Here is a 19,528-nt window from a genome sequence, read left to right on the forward strand (position 1 = left end):
TTTCAGAGCTATACCCCCTCTTACGATACACCTCTCGCAGCCAAATAACTTCGAATATCAGGCTTCACATAGCCTATCTCCGATCCCTTAATATAAACGATCGGGAGATTGTACGGTACTAACTCAGACTTGAAAATATTTGTAGACCAGCAAAGGTTCTCTGCTAAAATGCAACAAACTTGTGCAATAGTACATGCAGAAATTTAGTAGATAAAACACAAATTCAAATTAGGTTTTTCAATTGGATCTCGTATGTATGAGACTGGAACTTCTCCCCTAATGGAGAATATCACACCGTGACTGTCTTTATACGAGTTTCTCAATTTTTTGTTGCAGCCTTATCGTTGAGATAGAAAATGGCCAATCTGTATTCCGTCATAGTGAGAGTTCTGAAACGTAGGTTTAGTCAAACGACGTCGTTGTGGATATCAAGAAAAACCTTGGCGTCATATCATCTCAAATGAATCGGGGAAGATATATAACATCAAGGACACCTACCTAAAGCCTAGAAGCGAGCGAGTAAAAACTGCCACAGATAAGGCTAAATGCAATATTTTCATACGGAAAATAATTTACAGTGGTTACGAGACAATTAAACTCCCCACACTCTTCCCGTTTCGGGGTAAGCCCTCTGTAAACAGTTGATAAAGAAAATGTTGAGAAGATTTCGGTGGCAACTGCTCTTTCTTCTAGGCACATTCCTTGCAGTGCCGGTGTCTTTTGTAGGATCTTGTGGTAGCTTCGATACTTTTGCCGTATTAGCTGCGTTGTGATGTGAATTCTCTCTACGCAGGCTAGGCTGATTGTGCGTATCAAGGACTCAGCATTGCGTGTGCCCACGACCCTTCTCTTATAATTACTTAGGGTCGGAAATGTCATCGACAGAGCAAGAAGTCATAGAAATGCAGAAGGAGGTAAGTAGGCTTGTTATTACTATGGAAATGATTTCTAGTTCCATACCTTCCTTTTCTTTTTTTACGCCCTAGACGTATGCAAGGACGTATTTAGACGAGGGTACAGGGGGTCTAGGACCCCCGAACGACTTACCAGGAGTTAACATTAAATAATGAAAATGTACTTGTTTAACATTTGTTGTACAGTCAACGACAAAGATAATGGTAGGCAAATTTTCGAAACAGGCATTGCCCTCTGCTTATTGACGTCTTTATTTCAATTCATTATCATCATATTGTGCAATACAGACTGAATGACAATCGTGATGGACAATTCGCCTACTGTTTGGATATTTATTTCCTCTAAACTTATTGTAAAGCAAGAATTATATTGGGATTATAAGGACAGTACCAAAGAAGATTTATGTACACTACTACTTATAATAATAAGCATAAAATATTAATCAGGAACTTCACTTTCCGTCAACTGGAGCTACCATCCTTTTTCATTAAATAAATATTTAATTCTTGGCTATTTGACACCAATTTCCTTGCCAGAACACTTGCTTCGATACAAGTTTTGACGATGTTAACTACACGTAAGATAGAAAATGAATATGTGCTGTTGTATCTCTATTCTCATACCATCTTTTAACCTATTCATGTAATAATAACAATGCAATATTAATTAATTTTGATATTTTAATGAAGGTGTAATTTAATTTTAATTCATACATTATTATTTCTGAGACACTTAGTTCGGGCCCTCGCCCCTCCCAAATATATTTTTAGATACGTTCCTGGACGTATGCTAGACATTTGCGTTTCCTCTACATAGCACCCCTCTACTGAAGTTCTATAGGATCTAAAACGACTAAATTAACCATAAATTTTAGAACATAAGAATCCGTTCTCTAGTTTTAACTGCGCCAATGGAAAGGTGTTCCAAAAGGGATATTGTCGTGACTGGGGACGGCCGACTGGTGGAGTGGTTAGCACATCGCGCTACGACCCCCAGGGGTCCCGGGTTCGAGTCCTGGCCTAGGCGTTATCTGTGACTATCCCTTCATCAATTTCATCATCTCATCCTCGCAATTAGTCAATATTTTTTGCAGTTTTCTTTTGAATTTTAAAAAGGGCAGTTGCCTTAAAGACAAAGGGAGAGCATTGTGAAACTTAACCGATATGTATTAAAAGGTTTTTTGTGTCTTGTTGTAATTACATCTAAACAATTCCTATTTCTGGTTTGATAGGTATGCGAACACCCTATAACTCCTCATAAATGTGAATGTTTTCTTTTATATAAAGCAGGCATTGGAATACAAAGATAGCAGGAGCTGTCATAATACTTAGTCTAACGAAACTTAACTTACAGTGATCACGGGAAGACCACACATAAATCTTACACATATCTTTTGCAATTTTAATAACCTTTTATCGAAGGTTGATGACCCCAAAGTAGGGTACTATAGCATAAGTGACTGAGTATCTGTGCATAATAAACAGTTCTTAGAACATCAAAGTTTACACACAATCTTAACCTACGCATTAATAAACCCCTTTGCTAACTCTGGATTCAACTCTACTGATATGATCCTCCCATTCCAAATGATTATCTATTAAAAATCCCAAAAAGGTGACAGAATTCTTTTCATGCTCTGTATTATGATTGTTACTATTATATGTAAGTTCCAAGTTTTGGATCTTATCAGTGTTTATGCAAAGCAAGTTAGCAGTACACCAGTCCTCAACAATATCAGAAGTAGATTTTAATGAGGACCTTTAAAGATAATTACAATCTGAGTTAAAACAGATATTGATATCATCAGCAAATAGGTAACTACTAACCAAGGGTGTTGAAATGTTATATGGCAAATCATTTATGTAAATAATAAAAACAATAGGGCCCAGAATAGATCCTTGAGGTACTCCATGTTTAACAGGGAAATTTGACTCCTTTTCTTCAAAAACTACTCTCTGAGATTTCCCACTTAGATATGATTGCAAAAGTGACAGAGCTCCAGCCCCAAAACCATAAAATCTTAACTTTTTTAGCAGAAGATATATATATATATATATATATATACAGTAGCGAAAGCTTTGGACAGTTTCACATTAACAGCTTTTTTACTGACTTGACTTACTTGACTTCATTCCTTTTGCTCTATCAGGAGCATAGGGCTTCAGTGAAATACCTCCATTTGGCTCTGCGACGTGCCAACTCCTTGACCTCTCACCATGTTTTTCTTTTGCTGCTTGTTCTACTGTTCTCTTCCATGTCTTCTTCGGACGTCCTATTTTCCGGGTTCTTTGGGGGTTCCAGTCTAAGGCTGCTTTCTCTATTGCTCCAGTTGGTTTTCGTAAAGTGTGTCCTCACCAACTTAATTTTCTTCTTTTTATTTGGGTTGCAATTGGCTGTTGTTTAGTTTCTCTCCATAGTTCTTCATTTGATATTATTTCTGGCCATTTTATATTGAGGATACGCCTGAGACAGCGATTAATAAAAGGTTTGTATCCTTTTCATGTTAGCTTGTGTGGTTTTCCATGTTTCGCAAGCATACAGTAAAACTGATTTTACATTTGTATTGAAAATCCTTATTTTTGTGTTTCTAGAAACATTGCAGGTTTTCCAAATGGGATACAGTTGTATAAATGCCACATTGGCTTTCTTGATTCTATTTTGTATGTCTTCATCTGAACCTCCTTCTTTTGTTATGACACTTCCTAAGTATGTAAATGACTCTACTTGTTTAACCAGCTCATGACAAACATTCAATTTTTCTTTTCCTCTTGCATTGACTCTCATTTCTTTAGTCTTGTTCGCATTAATAGTGATTCCTGCTATCTTTGCTTCCTTCTGTAGTCTTTTTAGTTTCTCCTTCATGTCGCTAAGTCTGTGAGCTAATAAGCAGATTCATCCGCAAAATCTTAATCTTCTAGTCTATCTTTGAGTTCCCATTGTATTCCTCTTTTCCTGCAACCCATTGCTGTATCTAGTACTAGCAGAAATATTGTCGGAGATAGAATGCAGCCCTGTCTCACTTTATTTGTAACATCTATGTATTCTGTAAGCTGTCCTTCATGTAGGATTTTGCACCTGAAATCTTCGTACATATCTTTCATTAGGTTTAATATCTTCGTTGGAATACCATAGTCTGCTAGTGTCTGCCACATGACTCTTCTATTTAGTGAGTCAAAAGTCTTTTCAAAATCGATGAATGTAAGATACAAGGTGGATTGCCATTCACTGTTTTGTTCCAGAATTATTCTTAAGAGTATTTATTAAATCGACACAATTACATTGTCTGCGGAAACTAGCTTGTTCTTTCCTCAGTCTTGATTCTACAACATCTTTCACTCTATTTAAGATTATTCTTGATAGTATCTTGCTTGGTATACTTAGCAAAGTAATTACCCTCCAGTTTTTGCAGTTAGTTGTATCTCCCTTTTTTGGTAGCTTTACATTAAACCTTCTCTCCATTCTAATGGAACTTTTTCTTCATTCCATATTTTCTCTAACATCGGTTGTAATAGATCAATGGAAGTTTCCACATTAGCTTTAATTAGTTTCGGATTTATGTTATCCATTCCAGGAGCCTTGCCATTCTTAATTTGTTTTATTGCTAGTCTAACTTCTGCTCTAGTTGGGGGCCCTAATTTAATTTTGGTAACTTTTCTATTTCCTTCTGTTCTTGTTCGGTTACAAGTTTCTTCTTCTCTTTTCCCATCTCTAATCAATATGTCTGAAAAATATTATTTCATCTTTCCATTTGTTGTTCTTGGGTTAGCAATAGATTTCCATTTCTATCTCTCACCGGTTTACTATTCCTGAATGCTTTTCTGGATAATTTTTCAGTTATATCATATAACTGTTTTAAGTCACGTCTCTTTTCTGCCTCTTCTGCATTTTGTGCTAAGTCCTCTACCCATTTCCTCTTATCTCTCCTCACACATCTCTTCACCTTTTTATCTATTTCCGAGTACTCTGTTTGGGCTGCTGCTTTCTGTAATCTTGTTCTACTTTGTTTTTTTTTGTTTGTTTGTTTTGCTTGTTTCCTATTTGTTATACTTCCCAAGTGTCATCAGACATCCAGTCTTTTTGTAGTTGATTTCTAATTCCAAGTACCTTCTGTCCAGTTTCAAAGTAGATTCTCTCACATTTTCCCAATTTGTTTCAATATCTGGTTCATACTGTGTACTTTCCGAGAGATCTTGGAATCTATTATTTATTTCTAATTTATATTGCTTTTGTTTTTCTTTCTCTGTCAATCTTTGAACATTAGTTTTCTTTTTTTCTTCCTTCAAACTTCTTGGATTTTGACATTATTTTTATCTTAAATTTGGCTACCACAAGATGATGGTCACTGGCTACATCTACTCCTCTTTTATTTCTTACATCCAATAGCGATCTCCTAAACTTCCTGCTTATTGTTATATGGTTTATTTGGTTTACTGTAATACTATCTGATGAAACGCAAGTTACTTTGTGACAGTTTTTATGAGGGAAGATTGTTCTTCCAATGACCAATTCGTGCACATAGGTTTACCAATCTTTCTCCATTATCGTTTATCTCTCCCAAACCATGTTTCTCCATTATATGTTCCAATCCTTTATTTTCCGAGTCTACCTTGGCATTCATGTCACCCATGAGGATCAAAATATCTCTCTTCTTCACAATTTTTATTGCGTCATTTAGTTGTTGGTAAAATTCATCTTTCCTCTCAAATTCTGTCGTCTCTGTGGGAGCATAGCATTGTATTGTAGTTATATTTCTAAAGCGAGTTCTAAGCCTAGCTGTAATAATTTTGTCGGAGATAGGTTTCCATTCTATTAGGCTCTTCTTTGCCAGTCTGTTTAGGAGTATCCCTATGCCATTCCTGTGTTCTGCATTGTCTCCTATTTGTCCTGAGTACAAAATTGTATTTCCTTCTTGTGTTGTTATTTCACCAAAGTCTACCCATCTCACCTCACTCAACCCAAGAATTTCTAGTTTGTATTTTTTCATTTCTCTTTCCACTTGTTTTAGTTTTGAACTTTCTTTCAAAGTTCTGATATTCCAACATCCTATATTCGTTTTCCTTTTAACATCAAAGGTTGTCGTCAAAGCATCCGTCCGGTTTCGTTTCACTTTAGTTTCTTTAATAAAGCAATTTAAGATGTGTAGGTTATTGGCCTACTGCACCTGAGCTTGGTGGTGGGGCTGTCACCTGAAGTTTTCTGTCAGGGTTGTCTCCCTTAGTCTTTGAAGATCCCTCTTCACCACAAGGCAGTGGTTCTCTTTTTATTCAACCCCAATAGGGAGGGTTGCCTCTTTCGCCTTCTCCGCCGCACAGGGACGTCGTTAGGGGTGCACGCGGGTGCACTGGCCCCGACAAAAGTCCACGTGGCCCCGGGAAACTGTTCTGTATTTGCTGGAAATTTTACTTTGATGACAAATATTGCAAAATAATTCTTCAGTAAATTTTGCAAGCAGTTTGAAACACTTCTTCAATTTTCAGTAGCACGAACCCAAGCAACTCATTTCTTTCTTATTTCCCTCTTTCTTGCTTGTTGAACACAAACAGACGTATGCAGTTATTGGTTTTGTGGTCCACCCCGGTCAGGGAAATCTGACACCTATTAAAAATGCAATTTTTCTCCCTGCTGCACACCAGATCCAGGATCCCCCCAAAACCCACACTTTCTCTTCGTTTGGCCCTGCACTGGCACCATGGGCACCGAAAGGACGACACAAACAGGAAGATTTAGTTGCGGGTGGCTATAACTTTCTGGGTTCATTATTTTATGGTTCAGAAAAGATATCCCCATGCGTTTCAAATTCCAAGAACATAATTCTATTGCTTGTCCCTTTTTCGGCACGGGAATGAATGACATAGCGGTTCTTCTTACATGCACTCAACCCTCCTGCTAATGACCTGCCCTGCAAAGGAGGGGAAAGGCCACTTTCTGAAAATTCGGAGAAACATCGAAGCGGTCGGTTCATCTGTTGATTTGGTGAACAATTGATATCTGTCAGATAGTTTGAAGTAGGGTTTGTGGTCTGATCGGTGGTTAACTTCTGTAAACGCGAGAAGATAGAATCACGAAGTGTTTGTGATCTCGTTTTCCTACATCGCGAGTGAAATGTCGAATGATAAGCTGCCAGATTGTCTTCCTCTGGAAACAATGGATCAGGATCGACTGATCGACCAAATGTCCAACATATTGGCATTCTAAAAGAGTTTGACTACCACACAAGATACTGGGTTCGACTTCCAGGGTGGCTGATCTCATGTCACGAGCCGGAAATAAAATGCTGTGTAATCAAAAACGCCAGCAGTCCCCGGGTGACGAGAGGTCGCCGCGAGAGTCTTGATCGAGGGAGCGAAGCGCGAAGTGTGTTGCGAGTGACAGTGTTAAGTCGGTCCATTTAAAAGGTTTGGGCGAACCCACTGGGGACACCTTCGATGGACCGATGGAGCGCCACGTCGTGACTCAGCCGAGGAACCGCGGAGGAAATCAGGTACAGTGGTGACACTTTGGGTTTTATCATTGTCAGTGTTACGTTTAGGCCGTTCGCCGGCTTAAACTGCTTGGCTGCGAGAGGATGTGTGTATGAAGAATGGAATAAATTACGCTCATTGCTCCTTACCAATATTTAATAGAATCGCACAAGTGAGGGGGGGGGGGAGAGATTACGCACGAGCCAGCAAGATATCTAAACACTGACAATGATAAAACCCAAAGTGTCACCACTGTACCTGATTTCCTCCGCGGTTCCTCGGCTGAGTCACGACGTGGCGCTCCATCGGTCCATCGAAGGTGTCCCCAGTGGGTTCGCCCAAACCTTTTAAATGGACCGACTTAACACTGTCACTCGCAACACACTTCGCGCTTCGCTCCCTCGATCAAGACTCTCGCGGCGACCTCTCGTCACCCGGGGACTGCTGGCGTTTTTGATTACACAGCATTTTATTTCCGGCTCGTGACACTCATGTATAATGAAGAATGAACCACATTTCAATTAAGGAAGAAAACTAGGCATGTAGGAATTTTATTTACAGCCGTCTGCATGCTCTATAAGTATTATGTTACAAAATTTGTATATATTTCTGACTTTCTGTGATTTTTCTTCATTTAGCCTCCACCTGCAAATGCGGGGCAAGATTGGCTAGACATACAAATTTAATTAATCCCTAGTCATACAGCGAATAATAGTTATATAATATAATCATGAGTTATGGAGAAGCAAATTACTTATCAACCATTTTCTGTTTCTATTTGTTGTGCTATGGTTAACAATGTGCACTACGATTCCAGGGGTCCTGGGTTCGAATCCCGAACTGCGTGTGTGTCTTCTTTATGATGGTCCTCTCATCAATTTCACATCACTCATTTTCATCTTCATCTTCACGATTAGCCAAAAAGTGTAAGAAAAGCGAAGTAAAATAAACCAAATCAATCATTTATATACTTCTATATTACGCCGCTTTTCTACCTCTCGGGTTAAATGCGACGATGAGGATGAATGAAGAGCCCAAGGAATGCCGAACCTTGGACCTCTAGTTTCGTAGCGTGTTATACTCAGTGGAATTCTTAGGAAGAAAAACTGTAAAAGTAGGGTGAAAAGAAGCAAAATTGTACGATGCATAAAAAGCCATGTTTGGGTCTTCTAAAACCTTACAATTATCAAGTTCGTGTTTTAAGTCCACTTTATGCACAGTAAGGCTAATCGGGGATCCGAACCACTATGTGCCTCCACCGGGTATCGAACCCGGGACCCCTTGATTACAAGGTGGCGACGGTACCACTGCGTCATCGAGGAGGCCCAGAAAAACTTACAATTTGTCAGTAAAATTAATATTGAGGGACAAGGCCTGCGTAGAGTTCTTTCATTCGGTTGCTCGTGGTCATCACATCGAGTCCCATAGTTTCGAGAGAAGAATTTGCTTCCATATCGCTTTCAAGTATTTCCCAAATTGTCCTCACGATGTTGGAACAGCACAGACATTTTGGAACTAACACAAGCAGGCACGTACCCAGGGAAGGGACTCGGGGGCTGCAGTCCTTTCCCGAAATCCTACAAATATCTGATTTTATTTATGTATAGTAGTAATTAAATTTACTTCATTAACAGGATTAAACATCTTGTATATGGTTAGTTGCAATATACCAAGAAATTCATCTTCAGCCCCCAACCTTTTCGCCTTTAGATGGTGGCTGGCGATAAGGGATAACCCCCTTCCCAAATCAAATTCTGGCTACAGGCCGGACCACCAGGGATCGAACCTTGAACCTTTCAATTGATTGATTAATTGAACTGGTGTTTTAAGTCTACTTTATGCACAGTAAGGCTAATCGGGACTGGATCTACAGTTTAAAGTGAGATCCGAACTACTATGTGCCTCCATAGAAAATTGAACCCGGGACCCCTTGTTGAACCTGCCGAACCAAAGACGAGAGCGTAATCTTTTGAGCGTGTGGGAAATTTGTTTTATCCAGTGCCATCATATATTCAGTTTTCCACACACAAATAAGATTAATTTTAAGAAATTAGACGTGTGCATATAATTAATTTCTTATCGTCATCATTTCCCAAGTGAACAATCAGATGCCATAGAAGACTCGGGTCCGCCCTTTAGAATAGTGCTTAACGCGGTCGCCTTGAACTAAGACATACCACATTCGATTCCAGTATGAACTGTATACATGAGAAATCTAGATTGAACTCATTACGCACACATTTCATATTTGCACATACTTGTAAACCTGGTTCCAGCATTTTATATCTAAAACCATGGAAAAGGGTTTTATCTACTTCTCAATTTTCTTCGAGCAAATTTACAAACCTAAAGACTAAATAACATTGTTCTTGGTGTAACAGCCATTAAGTTAATGAGTTTATTCTGAATTTAGTTTCCCGAATAATGTCTGTGGATTTCGCGAGAGTATATCCGTAGACTGTGGGAGCTACAGAAGAAAATGATGTTCCTTTCCAATTTATTGATTAATTGAGTTGTTGTTTTAAGTCCACTTTATGCACGGTAAGGCTAATCGGGACTGGTTCTACAGTGTAAAGTGGGATCCGAACCACTACGAGCATCCACCGGGTATCGAACCCGGTACCCTTTGATTACCAGGCGACGATGCTACCATGCGCCACCGAGGAGGCTCTTGCTCCTTTCCTTTCCAAGACTAAATATATAATGTATGTATACAGTATAGGCCTATATGGTGTATAAATAGTTTGTTAATTTATAATAGTTTGATAGAAAATATCTTACGTTTGGGCCCCCCCAAACTTATCAACCTAGCTACGTCCGCCGCACCAGCCGTTGAGGTCTTCGCCGTAACCCTGGCAAGGGGCCTTTACAAGGTGCTACCATCCGGAGCCAGATGGACCAAGGTTTTTTTAAAGAGGTATTACTCCTCTTGTGTCTAGCACTAATATACAATTTTTCAAGAATAAGACAGCAGCCTTAACAGTACCAAGCCCAGTTCTGTAGCCAAATTGAGAGTTACTAAACAACTTATTTTGTTCAAAATAATCAACAATCTGATTATTTAGGACAATCTCAAAAACTTTTGAGACGACTGGAAGCAATGAAATAAGTCTGTAACTATCAGGAAAAGACTTATTACCCGTTTTAAATATGGGTATCACTTTTTTACTAACTTGAAATCTTCAGGGAAAATACACCCAATAATACATGAATTTATAATATGAGTTAAAGGTTCCTTTATAAAATTTAGTCCATATTTCAATATGATGGAGCTTAAGTTATAAATATCCTCACATCTACTACTACTCATTTTGGTATGATTTTACAATATCGGACAATTCCCCGATTTCTTTCATATTTCGCATACTCACTAATTTAGACCTCTTAATCACGTATCTGCAGTTAAAATTTGGCGCTCAGGTGTGGAACTTGCAAAATAACGTGTAGAAGGTTGCAATTTAAAATACAAAAAACAAAAAAAAAACGCATAATTTCGTTAATAATTCGAATAATACGGGGACATTTGCTCACTAATTTAGGACACTTGATCACGATTCTGTGGTTGAAATTTGTCGCTCAAGTGCTACGAAACTGACATTTATTTAAGGTGCCTGGTCGAAATTAGCATTAAACCTCTCTAACGATGCACAGGTAGCCCCACGAACCATTCTCGAATAGCCCCACAAACCATGCACGGCAAGGTTATGTTAGGCAAACATAGTTAAAATTTGGGGTTGTAGTACAGCGCGCATCACACGGAACCGGATTTCCAGTAGGTATGCCCTAGTTGGCGTTGGACTGGCTACCAATTTGCTAGTTTTCGCCTCACACGAAACTTATCAGATTACTTGTCGATAGACTTTTGTTCCCTTACGAGGGAAGTTGTAATGGCGGCCGCGTGAGATGTAAACAATGTATCACTTCACATTTTTAAAAGCGGATAACTATTCAACCGAGAGGAATAACGTCTCGTATAAAACGTTATTAGGTACAAAACAATGGCGCTGCTTAAATACATACTTTACGACGTTTACTGTACACGTATGGAAGAATATTTTAGTTGTTTCAAATGTAAACACAGTGCACTCAGCATAGATGGTGTTCCACAGAATCCAGTCGAGGAAAGCAAGTAGCAATTAGAACATGTCCTATTCCTCCAAAGCAGTCAAGCAGTCAGCCATGATTGCTACCTAGAAAGTGAGTTCAACGCCAACTAGGGCATTCCTACTAGAAATCCAGTTCCGTGTGATAGGGGCTTTATATCAGGAATATATATTTCGTTCTTTAAGTATTCGAAAAGCAAAATCTTGCGATAAATAATGAGCAATTGTGCATTGTCGGTTGCGGTCACGGACCCCCTTAATTTGCAAGTTTTACACGTGAGCGCCAAATTTTAACTGCAGATTCGTGATTAGGAGCCTTAAATTATTAAGTATGCGAAATATGAACGAAATCGGGGAATTATCCAGTATTGTAAAATAGCTCCCTCATTTTAATTATTACTCTTTCAATGTCTTTTACTTCAACAAGATGGAAATTAAAAGTAATGGTAGGTTTTGTTAATCCATTTAAATAATAACTTGAGTCATTTTTACTTGGGCAAGATGAAACTTTGATCAGAATTTCTTCAACTTTATTAAAGCCCCTATCACACGGAACTGGATTTCTAGTAGGAATGCCCTAGTTGGTACTGAACTAACTTTCTAGGTGGCAATTATGGCCGCCTGGCTGACTGCTTGACTGGTTTGGAAGAATAGGACATGTTCTAATGGACATTTCCACTCAATTTTTTTTACAACAATTTTAAAAACTACACCCTGGAAAAATGACCCCTGCAAGTTCTCGCGTTTCTCTGCGTTCAGTTTAAGGCAGAAACGAGACTTCCAAAGTTGCGAGGCTAGCGTTGCGCTGAAAACACGCCGCCGCCATGTTACTACGTCACTCCTTAGGGAGAGCTCGTTTGTCGTCTGCTTCGAGCGTCCAGTTCCGGATGGGTAGCCCACGGTGAACGAACACGTGCAGCAGTTTTACAATCTGTACCGATTTAAAAACTGGAAGAAGGAGCGATAGGAGAAAGGAAAGCTATGCATTGTAATGATCATTCTTCTATGAAATATCCGTGCTGCTCACGTGCAAGGTAAATGGAAGGGTTCAGTTGCGTGTGTGTTCTCAGGCCATGCGAAAAATATTGCTTATAAAATTGGTTGCTGACCAGACACTCAAAAATATTTTTTAAACTTATATATATATATATATATCGATATTTACCGTAACCTATGTAGTGCAAAATAGGAATTTTCACATTCTTCACTTTATTTATAAAGCCTATTTAACTTTCTTTTCCATAAAGCAATTTCAGTTTGTGTTCCATTTCTGTTGCGCAAATTATGATCAACTATTCTTGTGCAGATAAAATACACTGAGAAGATTACATTAGTTGCACAGTACATATCTATACTTAGTTTATGTATAATTATTACAAGGAAGTAATATGTATAACCATGGACGTATTTAAGGGGGATTCAACGGGTCCAACCCCCCTCTTTTTTGGTTCACTAAAATTACCAGTTTCCTTGTCCTATCCGCTTGTTCATAAAAAATTCCGGAATTATTTCATTCTCTTAAATTAGAGACGTATAGGACGGGATACGGATAGGAAGGAAATTTCGTAATTCCACACACCAGATGGGACTGCAGACCAATATCTGCAATTTCCTGATAGTTTCGGAATTTCTGCGATAAGAAACTGCACTGAGACTGTGTAACGTTCTACTCGCTTTAGTTCACTGGATATTTACAAGCTACCATAAAATTAAACAAATGAGAGAGGCCGTAGATTAAGTAAGCGTTTGTCAGTAGAACGTACAAATTACTGGGTTGGAGGCTTTTGCCACGTTTTTCGCGACGCCTCAAATAATACTGGAAGTTGATTGGTACTGGGCCAATAATCGTCACAATAAAGTTTACTGTATGAATAGTTACTTCACATCTAATATAATTTCAGAAAGAAACAGCTTTTCCAAAAATGCGTCACACAATAACAAATCCATTCTTACAATCTACTCCCCTCTACCATCACTAAATACATACTACCTGCAGAAATACTGGACACTTTTTTGAATGTTATAATCAATTTCAAGTTTTTGGCAAATATCAATAAATATTCATAGTTGCATTTATTTTTGATAACATATCTTTTATTGTGCGTATACTTGTCTACAATTGTATCAAACAATTACGCAAACAATTATGGATTTGCGAAGCTACGCAAGTCGGCAATTCAACAAATCGCACTGTATATGTGTATATCCCACTCAACAATTCAAAATTTAAATATTCGTGAATTTATACGTTAACAATTTATTTGGTTTATGGTATCTTACATATATGTATAAATATCACAGAAAGTATGAGATACCAATGTATCTAAAGAACATTTCTTTGGTTTTATTCAACAGACTCGTTCATACCATCACTAACACCTCAATTAAGCTGGAGTGTAACTAACCCTTCACTTTGACTACAATGCACAATCGAAAGTTACTTCTCTCGTTTTGACCAGCAAAACTACTTCAATATTATACTATATCAATTATACTTATCGTGTCGATTACGATTTTAACAAACTCGCGTAATTTTCAAAATTCCGTAATCAACCGTTGCATGTCTTCAATTTACAGTTACAATGATAATATCATTTTATAAGTTGCTCGTAAAAAAAGGGGAAGCAAATTGGTAAGCTAGGTAAAATATTGGGAGTCGCACTACAAGACTGTCCCGATTTTTCCAGATTTACATTTTTTGCAACCAATAACGTGTTTTTGCATTCGTATCAAAAGCACGAGATGCATGTCATGGATTTAACACGTGCCGTTTCTAATCATAAAGTACATATCCTAATATCCGGTGGTCACTCGTAACCTCCTTACGTAACACAATGCAAAAATTATCGGCAAATTACAAACCATCAAATTGTTCCGATTACTTCTTTGCTGTCACGTAATCCAACACTATAAAGTACGACTGCAAAATCAAATTACGCGTACTTGTGCTATTTCGGCATTCGACGCAATTTTCAAAGGGGTCAAAATGGGTACTTGTCAAAAACACACACGTTGCACTATAAAGTTCACTACTCATACCTGTATAGAAATGTGACGTGTACTAGGCACGAGGCTTCCAATTTTCCACGTATCAGCAAAAATGGTCAAATGGCTTCCTTCGTGAAATGAAGTCCCAAATTACGTCTTCCCATCGTAATTTATCCTGGCTTCTATCCGGAGGAGCTCTTCCCAATTCTCCTTTGCTATCTTCACCAAGTGTCATCTAAGTGCTTTCTTCACCAAGCACATCCTCCATGCTTTCTTCTCCAAGCATCGTCTACTTCGGGCAGGCGAAGAAACCATTCCTGTTGATGCAGGCAACCTTCGCAGTTTTCGTGGGGGGGGGGGGGGTATTGAAGAAACATAGCACTTCACTGCGTGTACTCCTGTAATCAAAGTCTGCAGGGGCAGTTCATTCCGCAATGTTCCCAGTCTCGTAGTGCACATGTTGACTCGTTGCGTGATGGAAGGTCGAGTGAGTTTACGAGCTGCCGTAACCCACTGGGAAATCGTCCATCAGGTGACACTGTTACGTCATACCTACTCTAAGTAGCCCTAGTGCTGCCATCTCGTATCATTTCAACGAACTACGTGGTCCATATACACAAACTTGGGAGCAATCAGGCGACAAGCGCCAGCGACAAACTTGTAAACGTAATTTACGTAATAATAAATGCGGAAATACGTTACAAATCACCCGCAACTGGCAAAAAAAAAAAAATAATAGAGCCTATCCCTGAGCAACAATGATAAACATTCCTTTAAACCAGGCATGATACTAGTAAAGTTTTTTCCGACATCCACATAATTATACGATTATAAAACCCTTAAATATAAACCTTTTTCCTAGGAATTACCATATCACCGCATACAAGTAAAAGATTACAAAGAGCATAAATATATATCATCAGGTAGTTGAAAAATATTATTGATTAATTGATTACAGTAAGACAATGAAAAGTTTTGCAATAAATATTAATACCATCATTTTATCAACCTATTAAGATTAAGGAAAAATCATCAATTTCCAATTCAAGAAATCTAAATAATTCACTAATATATGAAACAATGCCTTCATGAAAAAATAGGCTCTTGCATATTGATATTAAGAATCGAAGAGCTTCAGTTGACATAGTAGCCTGATAAGGAACGTGAAGTAAGTAAAGATGTGCAGATCCAATTCCATATGAAGCCAGATGGGACGGCAATTCTTAATGGACGAATTTTTTCTCGAAAATGACATGAAACAAAAAAATAACGGAAAATTAGAATAAGGAAGAGAAGAAGTTATAGGATAGAATGAGAAAAATTTAATTTCAGTCATGATAAGAAAGGAAAAGGAATGAGCAACTTTACATCAAGCACAATAAGTTTTTCTAAGGTAGCAAGAAGGCATCTCTAATTGAAAAAGTTAATTTCTTTCCATACAAAAAAATATATATATATATAAGCATGACGTACTGCCTGAAGGCATAGTCAAGAGGAATTTAGTAATTATGAATTGAAAAATTTTGAAAACCTGAATATAAGTTAAATAAATAAATGCTGTAACATTTTCAAATAACATAGTAAATAAACATGTGTACACCATCAAAATACATGGGAAATACCTGAATCAATCAAAATAAGATACACGTTATTCAATATATATACTACCAAAACCTCAACAGAGCCTTAATTTGTAAAATTCATTGGCAATGTTGATTAGATTGTAAATATAATAACAATCATGAAAAACATTATAGAGAGATTCAATATAAGTTTTCAATATTTATTAAAACCAACAATAAGGAATAATACTATCTCATGATTATGGTTGTGTATGCATTCTGGAATTTTTCTTCCAGCAGTATTGGACCAAGTGTCCTGGCAAGGAAAATGAAGCATTAACCTGGGAGGAAACTATTTAGTTATCTTTAAGAGGATATTCATGAAGTGGCGTTTTTGCAAATTTTAAGGGAATAAATGAATAATGAAAACGCCCCCTAAAATTACAAATGCACAATCAAAAAATGAAATTTATATAAAATAGGATTGATGTTGGGGATCTTAAAGAATGATGGCCAAAAATAATAGCAAAAACCATTTCCAAAATCAAATTAAAAAATTCACGTCTTAACGTTACAAAATTCCCAAAAGGTACAAAAAGGGAGGAAAAAAGGGGGGTATTGAATGAGGAAAAAAAAATCTAGCTCACCAATCCTAATATTCTTTATACAAATGTCGTTTTAGAACCGTCAAGGTCAAAAGCAGAAATAATTGATGTCAAATTCAAATGTATAATGGGAAAAAAAATCTCAAAATTCCAAAGATCAAAATTAATTCTGGCAAAAAAATTATCAAAACAAAAAAAAAAATTGACTGCCCCTTCCCCCTCCAAAAAAAATTCCACTGTGCATGTTACATGTAGGCAGCTCAAGTAAAAGAACCTTGCTCTGGTACCATGAATTTTGTAACGTTCTACTCGCTTTAGTTCACTGGATATTTACAAGCTACCATAAAATTAAACAAATGAGAGAGGCCGTAGATTAAGTAAGCGTTTGTCAGTAGAACGTACAAATTACTGGGTTGGAGGCTTTTGCCACGTTTTTCGCGACGCCTCAAATAATACTGGAAGTTGATTGGTACTGGGCCAATAATCGTCACAATAAAGTTTACTGTATGAATAGTTACTTCACATCTAATATAATTTCAGAAAGAAACAGCTTTTCCAAAAATGCGTCACACAATAACAAATCCATTCTTACAATCTACTCCCCTCTACCATCACTAAATACATACTACCTGCAGAAATACTGGACACTTTTTTGAATGTTATAATCAATTTCAAGTTTTTGGCAAATATCAATAAATATTCATAGTTGCATTTATTTTTGATAACATATCTTTTATTGTGCGTATACTTGTCTACAATTGTATCAAACAATTACGCAAACAATTATGGATTTGCGAAGCTACGCAAGTCGGCAATTCAACAAATCGCACTGTATATGTGTATATCCCACTCAACAATTCAAAATTTAAATATTCGTGAATTTATACGTTAACAATTTATTTGGTTTATGGTATCTTACATATATGTATAAATATCACAGAAAGTATGAGATACCAATGTATCTAAAGAACATTTCTTTGGTTTTATTCAACAGACTCGTTCATACCATCACTAACACCTCAATTAAGCTGGAGTGTAACTAACCCTTCACTTTGACTACAATGCACAATCGAAAGTTACTTCTCTCGTTTTGACCAGCAAAACTACTTCAATATTATACTATATCAATTATACTTATCGTGTCGATTACGATTTTAACAAACTCGCGTAATTTTCAAAATTCCGTAATCAACCGTTGCATGTCTTCAATTTACAGTTACAATGATAATATCATTTTATAAGTTGCTCGTAAAAAAAGGGGAAGCAAATTGGTAAGCTAGGTAAAATATTGGGAGTCGCACTACAAGACTGTCCCGATTTTTCCAGATTTACATTTTTTGCAACCAATAACGTGTTTTTGCATTCGTATCAAAAGCACGAGATGCATGTCATGGATTTAACACGTGCCGTTTCTAATCATAAAGTACATATCCTAATATCCGGTGGTCACTCGTAACCTCCTTACGTAACACAATGCAAAAATTATCGGCAAATTACAAACCATCAAATTGTTCCGATTACTTCTTTGCTGTCACGTAATCCAACACTATAAAGTACGACTGCAAAATCAAATTACGCGTACTTGTGCTATTTCGGCATTCGACGCAATTTTCAAAGGGGTCAAAATGGGTACTTGTCAAAAACACACACGTTGCACTATAAAGTTCACTACTCATACCTGTATAGAAATGTGACGTGTACTAGGCACGAGGCTTCCAATTTTCCACGTATCAGCAAAAATGGTCAAATGGCTTCCTTCGTGAAATGAAGTCCCAAATTACGTCTTCCCATCGTAATTTATCCTGGCTTCTATCCGGAGGAGCTCTTCCCAATTCTCCTTTGCTATCTTCACCAAGTGTCATCTAAGTGCTTTCTTCACCAAGCACATCCTCCATGCTTTCTTCTCCAAGCATCGTCTACTTCGGGCAGGCGAAGAAACCATTCCTGTTGATGCAGGCAACCTTCGCAGTTTTCGTGGGGGGGGGGGTATTGAAGAAACATAGCACTTCACTGCGTGTACTCCTGTAATCAAAGTCTGCAGGGGCAGTTCATTCCGCAATGTTCCCAGTCTCGTAGTGCACATGTTGACTCGTTGCGTGATGGAAGGTCGAGTGAGTTTACGAGCTGCCGTAACCCACTGGGAAATCGTCCATCAGGTGACACTGTTACGTCATACCTACTCTAAGTAGCCCTAGTGCTGCCATCTCGTATCATTTCAACGAACTACGTGGTCCATATACACAAACTTGGGAGCAATCAGGCGACAAGCGCCAGCGACAAACTTGTAAACGTAATTTACGTAATAATAAATGCGGAAATACGTTACAACTGTCAAATCAGTTATTTTTCCCCCCTCGAATCATATTAAAGAAATTTGGTTCTTAAAAACGTAGTGACACAAGATGAACAGAAAAGTATCAATACTTCGTGACTACAAACACACAACTTTGTCGGGTCCAACATCCCCTCCCCCCCTCCCCATGCTCCCCAACAAGCTTCCGGCCAGCAGTGAGTGTCCTGGATTTTCACTTACGAAATAAAGCAACCCTAATCATACCAAAAGTTGATCCATCCCTCCCCCCCGTGAACTATATATACGCCCATGTGTATAACAATATCCCATACTGAAATAGTACGATATAATTATTTTGAATTTTGTACTGCGAAAAAAGCCGCCTCATCTCGTTACCCCAAACGCATTAATTGGTTGGTTCACAACTTCACCACTAAGGATCCTATCGAGACGAGACATGGCAGCCTTGGTCTCGTTCTCGTTGAGAATTGTAAATGTCTGTCTCGTGTTTATTTGTAAATGTCTCATTGACAGTCTCGTCTCAATTCATAAACATCCGTCTCGGTTTGGGAGGGCAATTCTCGTTCTCGTCTCAAGTCTA

General features: G+C 37.9%; 1 protein-coding gene across 1 annotated transcript in view; it reads left to right on the top strand.

Annotated features, from left to right (window-relative positions):
- The first annotated feature begins 675 nt into the window (after positions 1–675).
- LOC145981334 (solute carrier family 23 member 2-like) overlaps positions 676–19,528 on the top strand; it is a 91,244-nt gene continuing 72,391 nt past the window's right edge. Inside the window, exon 1 of the mRNA XM_083114548.1 lies at positions 676–914. Within this exon, the coding sequence (XP_082970674.1) occupies positions 873–914 (42 nt within the window). The 5' untranslated portion in view covers positions 676–872. The remainder of the gene's footprint in view (positions 915–19,528) is intronic.

This window comes from Lepisma saccharinum, chromosome 29 (assembly GCF_977018435.1).
Source record: "Lepisma saccharinum chromosome 29, izLepSacc3.1, whole genome shotgun sequence".
Lineage (NCBI taxonomy): Eukaryota > Metazoa > Arthropoda > Insecta > Zygentoma > Lepismatidae > Lepisma > Lepisma saccharinum.